This window comes from Pristis pectinata, chromosome 26 (assembly GCF_009764475.1).
Source record: "Pristis pectinata isolate sPriPec2 chromosome 26, sPriPec2.1.pri, whole genome shotgun sequence".
NCBI classification, from domain to species: Eukaryota; Metazoa; Chordata; class Chondrichthyes; order Rhinopristiformes; family Pristidae; genus Pristis; species Pristis pectinata.
Genome location: NC_067430.1, coordinates 16,962,650 through 16,977,932, shown reverse-complemented (window position 1 = coordinate 16,977,932; position 15,283 = coordinate 16,962,650). Strand labels below are relative to the sequence as shown.

Here is a 15,283-nt window from a genome sequence, read left to right as displayed (position 1 = left end):
ATCAATGCTGCCTTGATGTCAAGGGCACTCACATACATGAATGTTGATACCAAGTTCATCAGTGCTACATGTATTTTAAAATCATGATCTGCAGACACTCCTTGTTACGCCTTGAGTTTCCTAAATTTCAGCTACTATTACTGTTGGAGGAAAAAACTCTCAGTGCCTCCAATCCATGTTGTTTGTCTGCTTAAAGATGTGTTGCAATGCACCTGTATTTAAAAACCTTCATTCAGAGATACATTCACTGTAGTCTGATAATTTTAATAAAATTTATTGGCAATAATGACATTTCACAATTATATTAAGTATGCTAACAAAATCAAGGCACCCAATTCAGAATAAATGGCACAGAACAGAGCTGAATTAGGATTTAAATGTTCACCCAGAAACACCAAAGCCAAGACTGATACCTGATTCTTGTTTCCATAGCAATAGGATTACATGTTGATAGTTGCAACCAGTTAAAAGTGGGACAGGCAGAGTGACCATTGTGGAAAATGAACAAAGTGTTTACCTTCTGTCATTTCCAACAAGTAATGCAGTGGCTTCTTGATAATTGCTTGTACTGGTCCTAGCCACAGTTACTTCCTGCTCCTGCTTTCAATTCGCAGTTGTACAAAATCTTATCTTAAAGGCTTCAAGCTTTTTAAAGTACATGAAATTAAAGGTCTCATTTTATGCTCCATCTTTATGATAAAGAAGACTTTTAAACTGTAAACATAATCCAAGTTCCATCTTCTCTTGGACAGGGAAGGCTTCAGAGGCCATGCGCATCATTTCTTTACTGCAGTGTTATCGCCAACTCCAAATCTTTAGCAAATGAGAGATTTGTTTGCTCTCTCCAAATGTTATAACATGGAAACAAACCAGTCAAACCAAATTTTCACCTTCAATTGCCAAATGGCAAGTCACCTCCTTGGAGAGGAAAGTCAACTGGTATCACGCTTATACGATCCTCGAACCCACCCCCCCACCCCCCCCCCCAAAACCCCACAAGCCTTCTCTGGCTAAACCTGGGACCACAATATTATTGCCAGTAGTCAGATTCTGAACAGTATAACACTCTGCCAAACCCTGGGAGAGAATGTACCACATCTCCCAAGACAAAATTACAGGAGATACAAAACTCAATACTGCTCAATATTAGTGCAATTTTTAAACACAGCCATATGTTTCAGAAGCTGATTCAGAACATTAGTGCAGTAAACTGCTAGTGGAGAGATCTCTGTCAGCTGAATTCTGACGTAGGGTCACAGATCCAAAATGTTGTTTGTTTTTCTGCCTGACCTCCTGAGTTTTTCCAGCATTTTCTGTTTTTGTACCTGTCAGCTAAATGTTGTGTAACTGTAAATCTTTCATATGGGTGGGTGCAGTTGGCCACATTTACACTTGTTAACCAAGCTACTTCAATATTAAGCAGCCAAAGCTGCTCCCCTCCTGAACCTCATTTTTAATAGGCCACGAGTCCTCCCAATATTTTCCAACCGGGATCTATAACTCTCAGGATCCACTATCTGCAATAGAATGACATATTTGTGTAATATCTCTGCTTGGAAAAATGACATAGTCTACAGCAGTCATGTCTGCTGTCCCAAAACCTTTTCATAAAGGAATGAAGCAAATCATCTTCAACCCTTTAGTCATTAATGCTAAGTATCTCTACACCAAGCACTGGCTTTAAACATCTGTGAGGCTTACAATAGAATTCATTCAATCAAGTCTGTAATCCCCTAAAAATAATAGTTATTCAATTGTGACCTAACAACCACATTTGAGTTCACCAGGACCAGAATTTTCCTTAAGATTTTCAAATCTGCAGCCTTCTACTCCAGATAGTTTTGTGTCACAGGCAGTATTGCTTTTTCCCCAATGGTCATCATAGCAACCTTACCACCTGGAAGATCTAAGCAGGACCAGAGGTCCAGGGCACCAAACACTAACAATTTGACCAAAGCCTGCACACAATGTTCAAAGGCAGATGGTTACTGAATCTAAGGCACAAGACATTTATACAAACTTCTTTATGGTAGCAATATTGTAACTAGATTAATAGGATGGGACAGGAATCTTTCTCTATGAGGAAGTAGAAGGCTGGCGGTGAGGCTCCTGCTCACCAATGGTCTGGTACGAAGTTCGATCTCGACTACCAGTTAAATCTGGAAAACCTGCATGGAACAATTCAGAGAAAAGTCATTTTCACATGTTCCCCCCCCACCCCCAGCAGAAAACTAGCAGAAATAACTGAAGATACCAAATACACAGGAGCACCTCCACACAAATTGTTATCAGCTCTGAGTTCACAAAGTTACATTGGTTGAAATGTTAGTAGAGCTGAGAACTCTCATCTGTCCAACCTTTCAAACTAAAGGGTAGACAGTAACGTCATTTGTAATCTAATAAATTAAAAATTAACTTGGGTAAGGAAACAGGTTTTTTACTCTCGTTTATTCCTGCTTCCAGATCTCTTTAAACATTTTACTTTCTACGAACTATATAACTATTCTAAAGTGTTAACATTTATTCGATTCAATTGCAGACTCAAGTAGTACATTCCAAAGTCTTACAACTAAAATATTTCCTCATTGTTTTGTCCAAAATCTCTGTTATTTATGGCCTCTCAATCACTGGAAACTATATTTTAATCTGCTGTCTTTTTTGTTAATAATTTTAAGCACCTTTATCAAATCAGTAACTAACAGTAAACCACCCCAAGGCACTTCACAGAGGTGTAACCACAGATTGACTGTACCAAGTCAACAGAATTATCATGAAGAGTGAGTAAGGCTAAGAAAGGTGGAAAGGCAGAGAGCATTAGGAACCAAATTCCAGACCCTAGGGCTAAAGAGTGGAAGGCAGTGCCAGCAATGTGGTTAAAGGTGGGGTATCCACTGCAGCCCAGAGTTAGAAATTCATCAGAACATAAACGGAAGCAGGAATAGGCCAGTGGCCCTTCATGCCTGCTCCTCCATTCAGTGAAATCATGGCTGATCTTTTACTTCAGCACAACTTTTTCCCATTAATCCACATCCCTTGATTCCCTTACTATACCAAATGTCTATCAATTTTTGTCTTGTATCTGAGCCACTATAGAACTCTTGGGTAGAGAATTCCAAAGATTCATTATGTAGACATTTCTTTTCATCTCTGAATTTATGACTATTTTGAGAAATCCCTGGATCTAGACACCATAGCCAGAAGAAATATCTTGTCTGTATTTACCCTTGTAAGGATTGTGTATGTTTCAATGAAATCACTTCTTACTCTTCTAAACTCAAGAGCGTATAGGCCTAGTCTGTTTAACCTCTCTTAGGACAAACCCTCTGTTCCAGGGAATAGTCTGGCAAACTTTCATTGCACTTCCTCAATTGCATGCATACTTTCTAGGGTAGGTACAGCAGACCAGTACACAATATTCCAGATGAAATCTCACCAGGGCCCTGTATAATTGCAGTACGGTCCAGGAAGTTTTAATGAGTAGAGAATCTTAAGAGATAGTGAAAGGTAACTATGTAGGGATTTAAACATGAGAATGAAAAACAAAGTTAGTCACCAAGAGGGTAATGAATGAGTGGGATTTGATGGTTATGGCATAAGCACCAAGGTTGTGGATGAGTTGACGTTTATGGAGGGTGGAAGATGGGGAGCTGGTCAGCAGAGCGTTAGGATCTTTATGATGGACAAGAAGTTCAATTCAAAATCAAATAGAACTAAGGTTACAAATTGGAGCAAAAACTGCAGATGTTGGATATCCAAAACAAAAACAGAATGCTGGAAGCAGTCAATACAGGTTACAAATTGACTGGCTCAACCTGAAACAATGACCAAAATGAATGCCTCAGTTGGAGGCAAAAGTTATTGTCACATTATTGCAGAGATTGAAGCAAGAAATTGCATGAGCTAAGGTTTAGGAGCTACAATGTGTTCAAAAATTTGAAAGGAATAGACCAAAGATCAGGTGGTAGTTTCGAAGGAGAATGATTGAAATTTTTTTTCCTCTTGCGCCACCACCCCCCCCTTCCCTAGAGCAGCTAAAGCAAAGGGTCAGGAAAACAATATTGGAATGGTGGGCTGTTTACTGGGATGTGGTTGAGGGAGCAGAGGGTAAATATCATGGATGAGGTGAGCTCAGAGAGGGAAAAAGAAGAGATAGAAGACAATGTGGATCAGGGGTATAGAGGAATGCAACAAAGGAAGACATGCTTGAATCCAATTTCAGTGGCATGACTGTTGGCTCATCACACTATTTGTTTGCAGTAAGGATGCAGGGGCAAGGAAAGAAGGGTTTAAGAAGACAGTAAGCAGTTGGGAAATAACCTTATTCAAAATATACTTTTACCAAAAGGTTCCTCCCAAACATAATGACAATTCTTTTGACTTTTTTTTTTGCCCATTACTTTGTGGTTTACTTTAATCCTCAGTATTCTTGGAATCATAATTTCCAGCACAGAAGCTATTAACCCATTAGCACTAACCCATCCACACTAGCTTAGAGAGCTATTTAAGCCAGTAAATACCGTAATGATAATCATAAATTATTTATCATGTCTTCAGTTTTCCTATCATTGGGTTTATCTTCTACTACACAGCATACAGAAGTGCAAATTAGTAAAAGGCAGGACAGAATCTTTAAATTTCTAGTCAATATGGCCAGCAGGATTTCAGGGAAGCCGTGTATATACAGTAAAGCAAACCATGAAACTTCTGTCAACTTTTCATTTTCGATAAAATCCCATTCAATATGAATTTTAACAAATACATCAAAAATTACACAAAAATAAAAGAAATGTAATATTCAGGATCACTGTGACATACAAGTTAGCAACATGAAAGTAGCAGCAACATTTCAGCAGCCTGGGAAGGATCAAATGATTATTGCAAGATCACCAGTCAAAGCAGGAGGACTGAGGGCTGCAACAAAGGGAGGAAGATTGTACACACGCTGCAGGAGAGGCAGTGATGGGTGACTCAGTAGGAACGACCGCAGTAAGCACTGGATTCAACACTATCACATGTAAACCTGCTGTCAATGGAGCTGTCCAGGTCTGGGATGGTGGGAACAGGAGGGGAGAGAGAGAGCGAGAGAGAAAGAAAGAAAAATACAAACATAAGCTTTGAAAACAACAATTTTATGAGGTTGAGTAGCAAGTAAATAACTAAACCAGCAACATAAAGCACAATTATACAAAAATTAAACCTTGACACTTAGAAGAATTCATTGAATTCACTCTTCCTTGAATACTTCAGCCTAGAAATAAATGCCTTTAAGAACTTGAGGAAGAGAACAAAACCAATGTTTGCCAAAACCCAACCTCAAAATTTGGGGGAAAAAAATTAAATGATATATTCATGGATCCTATTCTTAATGTTTAGATTTACTAGTGATATTTTATTAGAAACAGGAATTGTTGTAGAGTTTCACTCAAAACATTAATCTGGATTTATCTCAAGGACACTAAAGGACAAGCAGAATGGTTTCCAGAATCTTGTTTTTATTTCACATTTCTTGTATCTTTCTCCTCTTAATTTTATTTTTTATTGTCAGGGTGTAGCTCCAATGCCATACTGGCTTCACTGCAAGACACTGTCTGTTCCCTCATTTATTCAGCAAATGTGCAAGCTCTGAGGTGAAGCAGCAGCAAGGGGTCACAAACACCATCCCGTGACCCCTGTAGGGAGATCATTAGGCAAGGATGTGATGTTATTTTGTGGAGGGAAAAATACAAAATAATGAACATAAGCTGCAAGTCAGTTAATTCTATTTCACTCCCTGCAGATGCTCACTGACCTGCTCAGTATCTCCCGCACTTTCAATTTATATGTTCACAAAGTGAATGGCCCTAAACTTGGTGGGAAGACATCTCCTCCTCAAACCATCCGTATAGTCAGCCTGTGACCCCTCCCCAACTTTTCCCAATAGCATCTATGCTCCCAGAGTTTGTGCTTTCCACCTCCCCCCCCTTCAAAAACCTATTGGTCCAGATATCTCTGCTCATTTGTGTCAATAATATTCAAGTCTTATTCTAATGCATGGCTTGACAGAAATGCGTGTTTTACTTGGATGAAGTCATAATCCTCGGGTATTGTATCTCCTGCCCTCAGAACAGCTTACCTGCACTCAATTGGATCAAGATGTTTGGCATGTGTTGTTTGCTTTAGCATCAAAGGGACATGGCACTGATAAACCAGCATACTTTGGATTCTATCACTAGGATTTGTTCTGTTCCACTTGCAGTGCATTATCAGTCAAATTAGTTTTGAGGAACTGCTCCTCCAGTGCAGCAAATGTTGTATTCTCTGCACCAGAACATGTGCATAGGATTTTGGGAGGGGAAAGGGTGGGTGGTGAAGTCACCTTGTTAGTAAACAATACAGGTAAGCATTCAAGTGGTAGGGAAGGCAATGAGGCATTTTTCTAACAGATTTTACAGAGCTCCAAGCATTCCTTTAATGCATCCAGGAGCCACCAGCTCCCACCCATCCCTTGTTCCCTGGAGTATAATGACAATGACACTTGGTTCGAACTCTTACCGATGTTTATACTGCAATCTCCCCCTCGTTCCTTGTACATTTGATACACAAAGAGACAAGAAACTGGTTTCAGAAGGAGGCTCAAGATGGCCATGCCAACACTGAAGCGGAACTGATCCCTCAGTGCATCGCTGCCTTGCCCAGGAGACATACGCTCATAGTTGATTGCAATGTGGATGATGTCCAGGAGGATTGTGATTACCATGCCAATTAAGTACTGAAAGAAAAAGAGACATCAAAGTCAGATTCAACTGGAAAGTACAGTTTCTGAACTAAACATGGAAAGTGAGAGGGGAGGATAAAGGAAGACAGACAGACTGACCTCATTGTACTGTACATTGATGATGACACTCCTAGCTCTGTGCGTCTGGAGGAATCCTTAGCCCATGTGCTGAGAATTTAACAGTATGCCAAAGCCCTGTGGTGCAGGACCATTTGGGGAAATGAAAGAAACTATGGTTCCAAGGAGAAACTTTTCTCTCCACGTAAATATTCATGTTTTGATATGTCCTGTAACTAAGCTTAGTTTTTAGGATGAACAAGAATGTTTAAACCACACATGAATTAGTACAGAAGCAACCAATGATTGGTGCTTAGAGTGCTCACATCCACCAATAAAATGAACTTATTGATCATAAAATGGGAAATAACCTAAGCACATGAATATGGGGGTGCAAAAAGGGGGGAGAGAGAGGGGTGTCAGAAAGGGGGGAGGGGGAGATTTGAGTACGGTAGAAAGAGGGAGCAGGTGGGGGTTTGGACTGAGGGTGATAGGGAGAAATATGGAAGTGAAGAGGGAGGCCTGGTAGAGTGTAAAAATGGTAGAAAAAAGGAAAAGTAAAGCCCAAAGAGTTCACCCCCTTGGGCTTTAATGAATTGTTTCAATGCAATCACTGTTTTAGAGGTGAACATTGCAGGCAATGTGCAGATAACAATTTCAAAACAAACAGCGGTGGACACTGAAAACTTTGACTTAGTGTCTCAGGACCTTTAACGCTCACAAGGTGTTCTAACAGTGCAATGCGCAGATGGCTGGCTCAGTACTAAGGAAGCAACCACTGCTGCAAGCCTTGAACCTCTGATCTTCACAGGTTGAAATGCCATCAACTAAGCCAAGCTGACTATGTAGTCAGATCTTGATATTGCTAAATGCAGCAAGTTTGTCTGCATGGCACCCATTAATGTACAACAGGCAGCCGCTGTATGACAAAGATAGACAAGTTCTTTTATCCCAGCAACATTTACTCTGGCTCACTTTCTTTTGAAAGAAGCATAAATATTTTTCTTCACTGGATTAACTTTTATCATTAAAATGTTCCCTGCCACTTCACTGAAGCATGGCCAGAACCTTAAAAGATAGCAGCATAGCAGGATATGAAACAGAAACAAATGTTATGAAGGGTTTAAGTTGCAAAATATGAGGTGAACCACATGTCAAGAAGATTCTAGGTCTTTTTGTTAAGCAACACTGACTTTGTGACTATCCCTAACCACCATATGAAGATTGTCTGATCAACTTAGTAGTATGTCTTATTACTGTACAGAGACAGCTGGTGGACATGCACAGGAAGCTCACCTGCGATGCCCCCACATTTAAATAGTCAGCCAACAGTCAGACTTGTGTAAAGAATAGTAACTTGGGAAAGGAAAAAAGAGTACTCAGCATTTGTGAATTCTGTTCCAGCAAAGGTCAGTGGATTAGGACGGGTGGGAATAGGGTCACTACTGGCAACAGATATTGCCACACCATGGAAAACAATGCCAATGTTAGGGAAGAAGTACTCACCATGGCAACAGCATCAACAGAGTCTCTCTGAGCAATGGCCCAAATTCCAATGGCCAGAACAGCATAATTACTCCAGATGTAGCCTTGTGGAAGCCAGAAATACAAACAGCCCCTGTCAAAAAAGAAAATCACCTTTAGCCTCTCTCTCCATGGAATTGTTGTTTCTTCAGGGGATGTACAGCAGTCTCAACCATCTCAGATTTGATGGATTAGGCAATTGGAGAGCTTTAAAAATATTGTAAATTTCAAGTCTTGATCTTGATCTTGTGCAACAACGGATTCCCTCTCCACTTCCTCTTTGATCTCTAGCTTAAGTATTCTTCCCGGCAAAACATTTCTTGCATATTGCTGCTTTGTAATAGAAAAGGGAGAAGTGCAAAATCAACTTATAATGGCTTGACTGCATTCATCACAAGGAGTAAGTGGGCCTCAGCAAGGCAATATCACTAAAAATAGGCTGTCTTTCAGCTCATAACACCGAATCCATTCCCCAAAACAAACCGTCAAATACCCAAATCAAACACACACTTATCCCTTGCATGCATTCCTTATATGTGCTTTTCCCAATTCATCCTAGCTGCCAAGAGTCATGAATACCCATGGTAGGGCTCCCTCCACATATTAAATATCCTTGACCTGCCCAAATGATCAAAGATGCACTTGGATTGTAAATACTGAAATGACACTGACTGCATTAGCAGAACTTCACTTTGGTGCCCGGCTCAATAAACCTAAAAACACTTCTTCCTTCTATACATTGTTCTTGTAAATTGACAAGTTCTTGGGATAAATTAATTAAGTCCTTTTCAATATCCACAGAGTGACAGCAACCCATTCAAGGCCATAAATTGGTTCAGCTTCACAAACAGTTTTAATGTCTCACTCTAACTTTAACAATTCACTCAGCACAAACTGATTTTGATCTGTAATAATCTGACTCAGCCATCTAGGATAGAGATTATTACCAATTTCAAAGATTGGAACTCTAGCGTTAAATGGTTTGCTTGAAAGGAACAAGAACACAATAAGACTGAGAATGTAGAGATCTCACTTAAATAAACTGGGAACAAAATAGAGGAAAACATGCATTATTTGCATGAGAAAAGGGAAATTTCTGCCATTTAATGTTCTATGATTCTCAACTCCTTCGCTGTTGAACACACCCAAACTGTTCCCTGCACAAGTAGTCTGAGCCAAGATCACAGATGCATGTGAATTTTTTAACAGCATTTCAAAACAGGAAACTGGGCTGAAGCAACAGAACAGAACAAGATTTGACTTCTCTCTCCCATCTTCAGATTTCTACATGCAGACTTTCTCTGGAATAACAGTAATATTTTTGTTAAAATGAACTGATGCCAAAAATGATCCTGATCAAACAGTAAATGCCTCTGCTCACTTAAATTCATCTTTAAAAGTATTATTTCCAAAATTCATAATTTATGGTTATTTGCTAGCAAAACAGTGCTCAAGCCTGTGATCAGATCACTGGGAAATAAAACCAACATTTACAGCTTAGCTTCCTAATCAGAATCCTAGAGTTGTAGACTGACCATTATCACCACTAAGGCTATACAGTATTTTGGAGAACCATTACAATGTTTTCTATACAGTGGCTGAAGGGAGTTAACAAAAAGGTTAACATGAAAAAATTATATCTTATTGAATATCTTTCCCCATTGGTGAGCATTTTCAGCTAAACCTTTACTGCTCAAGTTCTGAGCATAAAAGGACTCAATTCTTAAAATACTACATCTGATAAACCAAGTGACGCATAAATTCCTGTGAACAATGGCTGTTACCTTCAGTTTTCTGACTAAATTGACTTTGTTTGCTATGCAATAATTTGTTTGCTGTGAGTAATATTTACTGCCCCATCTCCAAATCACTGGTGAATAGAGATTGTCAGTTGTACAAAGTACTACTCAATGTGGCACTTGGCTGCAGGCTGAGCCTTCTTTTGATCAAACTGCCACCAACAAAACATCTTGACCCTGTATCTGGCTATCAGCCACTGAACCCCTCATCAGTGATTGTCACCTTCAGACTTGGCTGTTCCGATGCTCTACTCCTGGACTCCCATTCTCATCCTCTGCAAATTTCAGCTCTTCCATAGCTCTGAAGCCCACATCCTATTTTGCCTCAAGTCCTTTTTACATCAGTCCTATATTCATGACTGGCACCAAATCCCGACAAACACAATTCTGAGGAATTCTCCAATTCTCGTCCTCCACAGTCTTCCCTAAAGCACACCTCTTCAGCCAGACTTTCAGTTAATCCTCCTGTTATTTCTCAGCATTAATTTATTTCCTATTACACCTCTGTAGCACGTTTCTATGTTGAAGGGTCCATGGGTGCTGCTGACAACTCTAAACTGGGTGGGATTGTGAATTTTGAGGAAGATACCAAGGAGTTTCAAGGTGGTTTAGTTGAGTGAATGTCAAGTCGAGTTTTTTATCATATGCACAAGTACAATGAAAAACTTTCTTGCAGCAGCATCACAAGCACGTAGATTCAGACAACACACAAAACATAAATTATACAAGATTGTAAAGAAAAAAACTTTGCAAAACAAGACATTTGTGCAAAAAAAAACAATCAGGGACAAGTCCATGGTAGTGCAAGAGGTAGCCTGTAGTGCTCTGTTGCTGAGGTAGGATTAGGATTGTGCAGATCGATTCAAGACCTGATGGTTGTAGGAAAGTAGCTATTCCTGAACCTAGTGGTGTGGGACTTCAGGCTTCTGTACCTCCTGCCTGACAGTAACAGCAAGAAGAGGTTGGTGGGGAGCCTTGATGAAAGATGCTGCCTTCTTGAGGCAGCACCTCATGTCAATGCTTTCAATGGTAGGGAGGGCTGTGCCCATGATGGACAAATACATGGCAAATTCAGTACAATGTGGATAAATGTAAAGTTATCCACTTTGGTAGGAAAAGCAGAAAGGCAGGTATTATTTAAATAGGGATAGATTGCAAAATGTTGATATGCAAAGGGATCTGGTTGTCCTTGTACACTAGTGGCTAACAGAAATGACATGCAGGGGCAGCAAACGGTATGTTTGCCTTCATTGCAACATTGAATTCAGGCACAAGAGAATATCTTATAATTATATAGGGTCCTGGTGATATTAAATCTGAAGTACTGTGTGGAGTTTGGTCTCTTTACCCAAGACAGGATATAACTGCCGTAAAGGGGCATACAACAACTGATTCCTGGGATTACAGGAATGTCATACAAAGAGAAATGGGAAGGCCTGTATTCACTAGGATTTATAAAAATGAGATCTTATTGAAATGTACAAAAGTCTGCCAAGGCTCAATAGGTTGGATACAGAGAAGGTATTTCCTCTGACTGGGACAGGGCAGGAGGAGGATTGAAAACTGGGATCACAGTCTCAGGATATGAATTGACCTTTATGGACACAATGAGGAGAAGTTTCTTCATTCAGAGGCTGGTGAAGCAGTGGAATTCATTACCACAGAGAGCTGTGGAGGCCAGGTTGCTGAATATATTGAAGACGAAAATGGACAGATTTCAAGGCACAAAAGGCATTAAGGATTGTGGGAAGAGAACAGGAATATGGTATTGATATGCAGCATCAGCCATTATTGTATTAGATAGTACAGTGGCTCGAAGGACTGAATGGCCTATTCCTGCTCCTACTTTTCTCAGTTTCAGAAATGCAGTTGGTGGTCATTGTTACTATCATACATATATTTTAGTTGGAACACAGTAATTCAAGAATGGATTAACAAACTTCCATCACTCACCAGGTTGTTAGAAGCCAGTGCACAGTGATGATCATCTGTGGGGACAGAACCAGGTCATTCTGGAAAAACTGAACAAACTTTACAGTTCCAGAGACATTAACAAATCCTATGCCAAGCATATGTCCCTCAATATTATCCATGGGAATCATGGAACGTTCTGGATTATACCCTGAACCTCAAGAGTAATAGATATCTCGGACTACATATGACACACACACATGAACAAGATCCCTCGGTGAGATAAAAGCAGAAAATACCAGAAATACTCTATATGTCAGACAACATTTGTGGGAAGAGAAACAGAATTAACATTTCAGGCCAAAGACCTTTCAGCAGAACTGAGCAAGTGAGAAACATGTTGGTTTTGAATTGCAGAGAGGGTAGGGGAGGAATGGTTGGGACAAAGAAAATCTCCCTGACATCGCACGGTCAATCTGCCGAGGTGACTGAGCCATCTGGTTAATAGTTCAATGAGAATGATTACAGAGTGAGAAACTAAAGGAAGACTACGTAAAAGCTGGGAAATGCAGGTCAAACCTATTGCTGAGATCTAATCCAAAAGGAGAATGATGAAATTGTCCAGCAGATCTGGCAGTGTCATCAGAAAGAGAAACACTGGTTAATGTTACATAGAAACAGAAAATGCTGGAAAAATTCAGCAGGTAAGACAGCAAATGTGGAACAAGAAACAGTCAACCTTTCGGGTCTGACATCTTTGTCTGACAAAGGGTCCCACACCTGAAACATTGACTGTTTCTGTTTCCATTAATACTGCCTGATCTGTTGAGTTTTTCCAGCATTTTCTCTTTTTATTTCAGATTTCCAGCATCTGCAGTTTTTAAAAAAAATTTCATTTAGAGTAAATATTACAGATGGGTAACGCTTTTGCAAAACTGGCTAATTCTGATACAAACACAAGAAGCAAGTTATCTGATACTGTTGATTTTGAGTTCCGAAGGCTGCATTGCACCCAGATGAAACATGAAATGCTGTTCCTCAAGTTTGTATTGGATGTCACTGGAACAGTGCCAAGTGGGAGGGGGATGGACAATGAAGCAGCAAACAACTGGAACATCAGGGTTGTCCTGGGGACTGAAAAGGGGTGTTCCTCAAGGTCATCATACAGTATCCTCCAATCTAGAGGAAAACACATGCAATACACCAGATTGGAAGTGTGAGTGAATGGATTTCACCCAAAAAGACCGTCTGAGTCCCTGGGTGATGGGAAGGGATGAGGTAAAAAAGCAGGTGCTCTTATAATCTCATCTTCCTATCTGGATGTATCACGGCTTGGTACTGCAACTGCTCTGCCCAGGACCACAAGAAACTGCAAAGAGTTGTGGACACAGCCCAGAGCATGACGGACACCAGCATCCCCTCCTTGGACTCTGTCTTTACCTCTCGCTGTCTTGGTGAAGCAGCCAGCATAATCAAAGACCCCACCCACCCGGGACATTCTCTCTTCTCTCCTCTTCCATCAGGTAGAAGATACAGGAGCCTGAAGGCACGTACCACCAGACTTAAGGTCAGCTTCTACCCCACTGTGATAAGATTATTGAATGGTTCCCTTATACAATGAGATGGACTATGACCTCACGATCTACCTTGTCGTGACCTCGCACTTTATTGCACTGCACTTCCTCTGTAGCTGTGACACTTTACTCTGTACTGTTACCGTTTTTACCTGTACTACATCAATGCACTTTGTACTGACTCAATGTAACTGCACTGTGTAATGAATTGACCTGTACGATTGGTTTGTAAGACAAGCTATTCACTGTACCTCGGTACAAGTGACAATAATATACCAATACCAAGTACCAATACCAATCTCTGTAATTGCAGTCAGAAGATGGATGGTTGATGGAGATGGAAGAGCAGACCACAGCAGTTGCAAAGGGTATAGCCCATTCGAAAAGATGAAAGGGAAGAGAGGGGTCGATGTGTCTGGTGGTGGCATCCTGTTGAGGGTGGCCAAATTTCTGAAGGATCATCCTTTGAATGCAGGGATGGAAGGCAAGGTCCAGGGGAATTCTGTCCTTGTTCTGGCTAGGAGGAGCAGAGGTGTAAACGATAAAGGACTATCAAATATGGTAGATGAGAAACTAAGTTTAAGGAAAAGGAAGACATCTCAGAGGCAGCTGTGTGGAAAGTCTCATCATCACGGTTTTCAACAAATGAATTGGGAGAGTGAAATTGAGTCTTTGCAGGTAGCAGGGAGGGGCCTTCCATTACATTCAGTTTCCAAGGTACAAGGCGAAGAGAAGGGTGGTGGAATAGCAGTGAGGGAAAAGGAAAGTATAGCAGCCGCACCACACCAGTTTAGTCAAACATTCATCTAGACATGATTTGCCAAACAAAGCCCGAACTATTCTATCTTGTTCAAATTTACATAAACACATGGTCGTCCAAAACTTTGCATAAAGTTCCGTTCACCCATTAATCTTGTGCCTTCTGATCTATACTGGCTGCTGTTGAAGCAGTGCCTCGAATTTACTTTTAACTTTTTTTCCTCCTCTCTTCCTCCATGTTTTCTCCCTTCCATAACTCTGCAATCTTCTCCAGCCGTATAACCCTCCCATTTACTGTGCCGCCTCTTTGACCAAGCTTTTGCTCAGCAACTCCAACACCGCATTTCTTTGGTTTAATCGTACTTGTGTGAAGCGCCTTGAGGCGTTTTCCTACGTTAAATGTTGTACTGTTGTTTTCACTTCTACCGACGCCGGATTTTCACCGCTGGATCCGCACTGATAGCCCTGCGCTTTGAATTTCCCTGGTAACCCGAGTTTGCCCCGCGATCCCAGTCCCATATCATTCCCGAACGTTTACCTTTAAGTTGATCACTGGCCGCTCCATCGCTGCCTCTTCACTTACAGTAAAACTTCAGAACCGATCACGTGACCAGGAGACGCATGATACCACGTTCTGCAGGGGAAGGAACGGCTCCCAGGTCCTTCCGCGCTTCCCTATTACTGATTTCCCAGCTCCCAGGCCAAAAGGGAAACTGTGGAACATCGGGATAAACATTGTGGGCTTTAATACACTCCAGAATTGCACCGCATAATCCTCCAACAGTGGAAGAGAAATAATCCAAGGTTTAAAGATTCTAACTTTCTGTCTTCAATGTTTGTGACATTTTGCTCCAGGATTGAAGCAGAAGAAAAATCCACTCAGCTCCAGGCTGACCAGTATTGAC

The 15,283-nt window shown here is 40.8% G+C and overlaps 1 protein-coding gene across 2 annotated transcripts; it reads right to left on the bottom strand.

The window, feature by feature from the left end:
- Positions 1-258: 258 nt before the first annotated feature.
- agtrap (angiotensin II receptor-associated protein) lies at positions 259-15,283 on the bottom strand. 2 transcript variants are annotated; one of them, XM_052039606.1, is made up of 5 exons: positions 14,917-15,275; positions 12,088-12,122; positions 8,318-8,429; positions 6,532-6,748; positions 259-2,168 (listed from the first exon to the last, which is right to left on the bottom strand). In XM_052039606.1, the coding sequence occupies exons 1-5, from the start codon at positions 14,941-14,943 to the stop codon at positions 2,077-2,079; spliced, it is 483 nt and encodes a 160-aa protein (XP_051895566.1). In that variant the 5' UTR covers positions 14,944-15,275; the 3' UTR covers positions 259-2,076. The 2 variants fall into 2 exon arrangements, with proteins under 2 accessions (XP_051895566.1, XP_051895567.1); XM_052039607.1 differs by lacking the exon at positions 259-2,168 and adding an exon at positions 2,197-5,045 and having other exon boundaries at positions 14,917-15,283.

What these genes read in the sequence shown, in the direction of transcription:
- agtrap (XM_052039606.1), bottom strand. Translation starts at nt 14,943, where the DNA reads ATGGAGCGGCCAGTGATCAACTTAAAG. An exon ending in GGCCAGTGATCAACTTAAAG is followed by an intron (nt 12,123 to 14,916) that starts GTAAACGTTCGG and finishes CTGTCCCCACAG; the next exon opens with ATGATCATCACTGTGCACTG. An exon ending in AGATTGCAGTATAAACATCG is followed by an intron (nt 2,169 to 6,531) that starts GTAAGAGTTCGA and finishes TGTTCCATGCAG; the next exon opens with GTTTTCCAGATTTAACTGGT.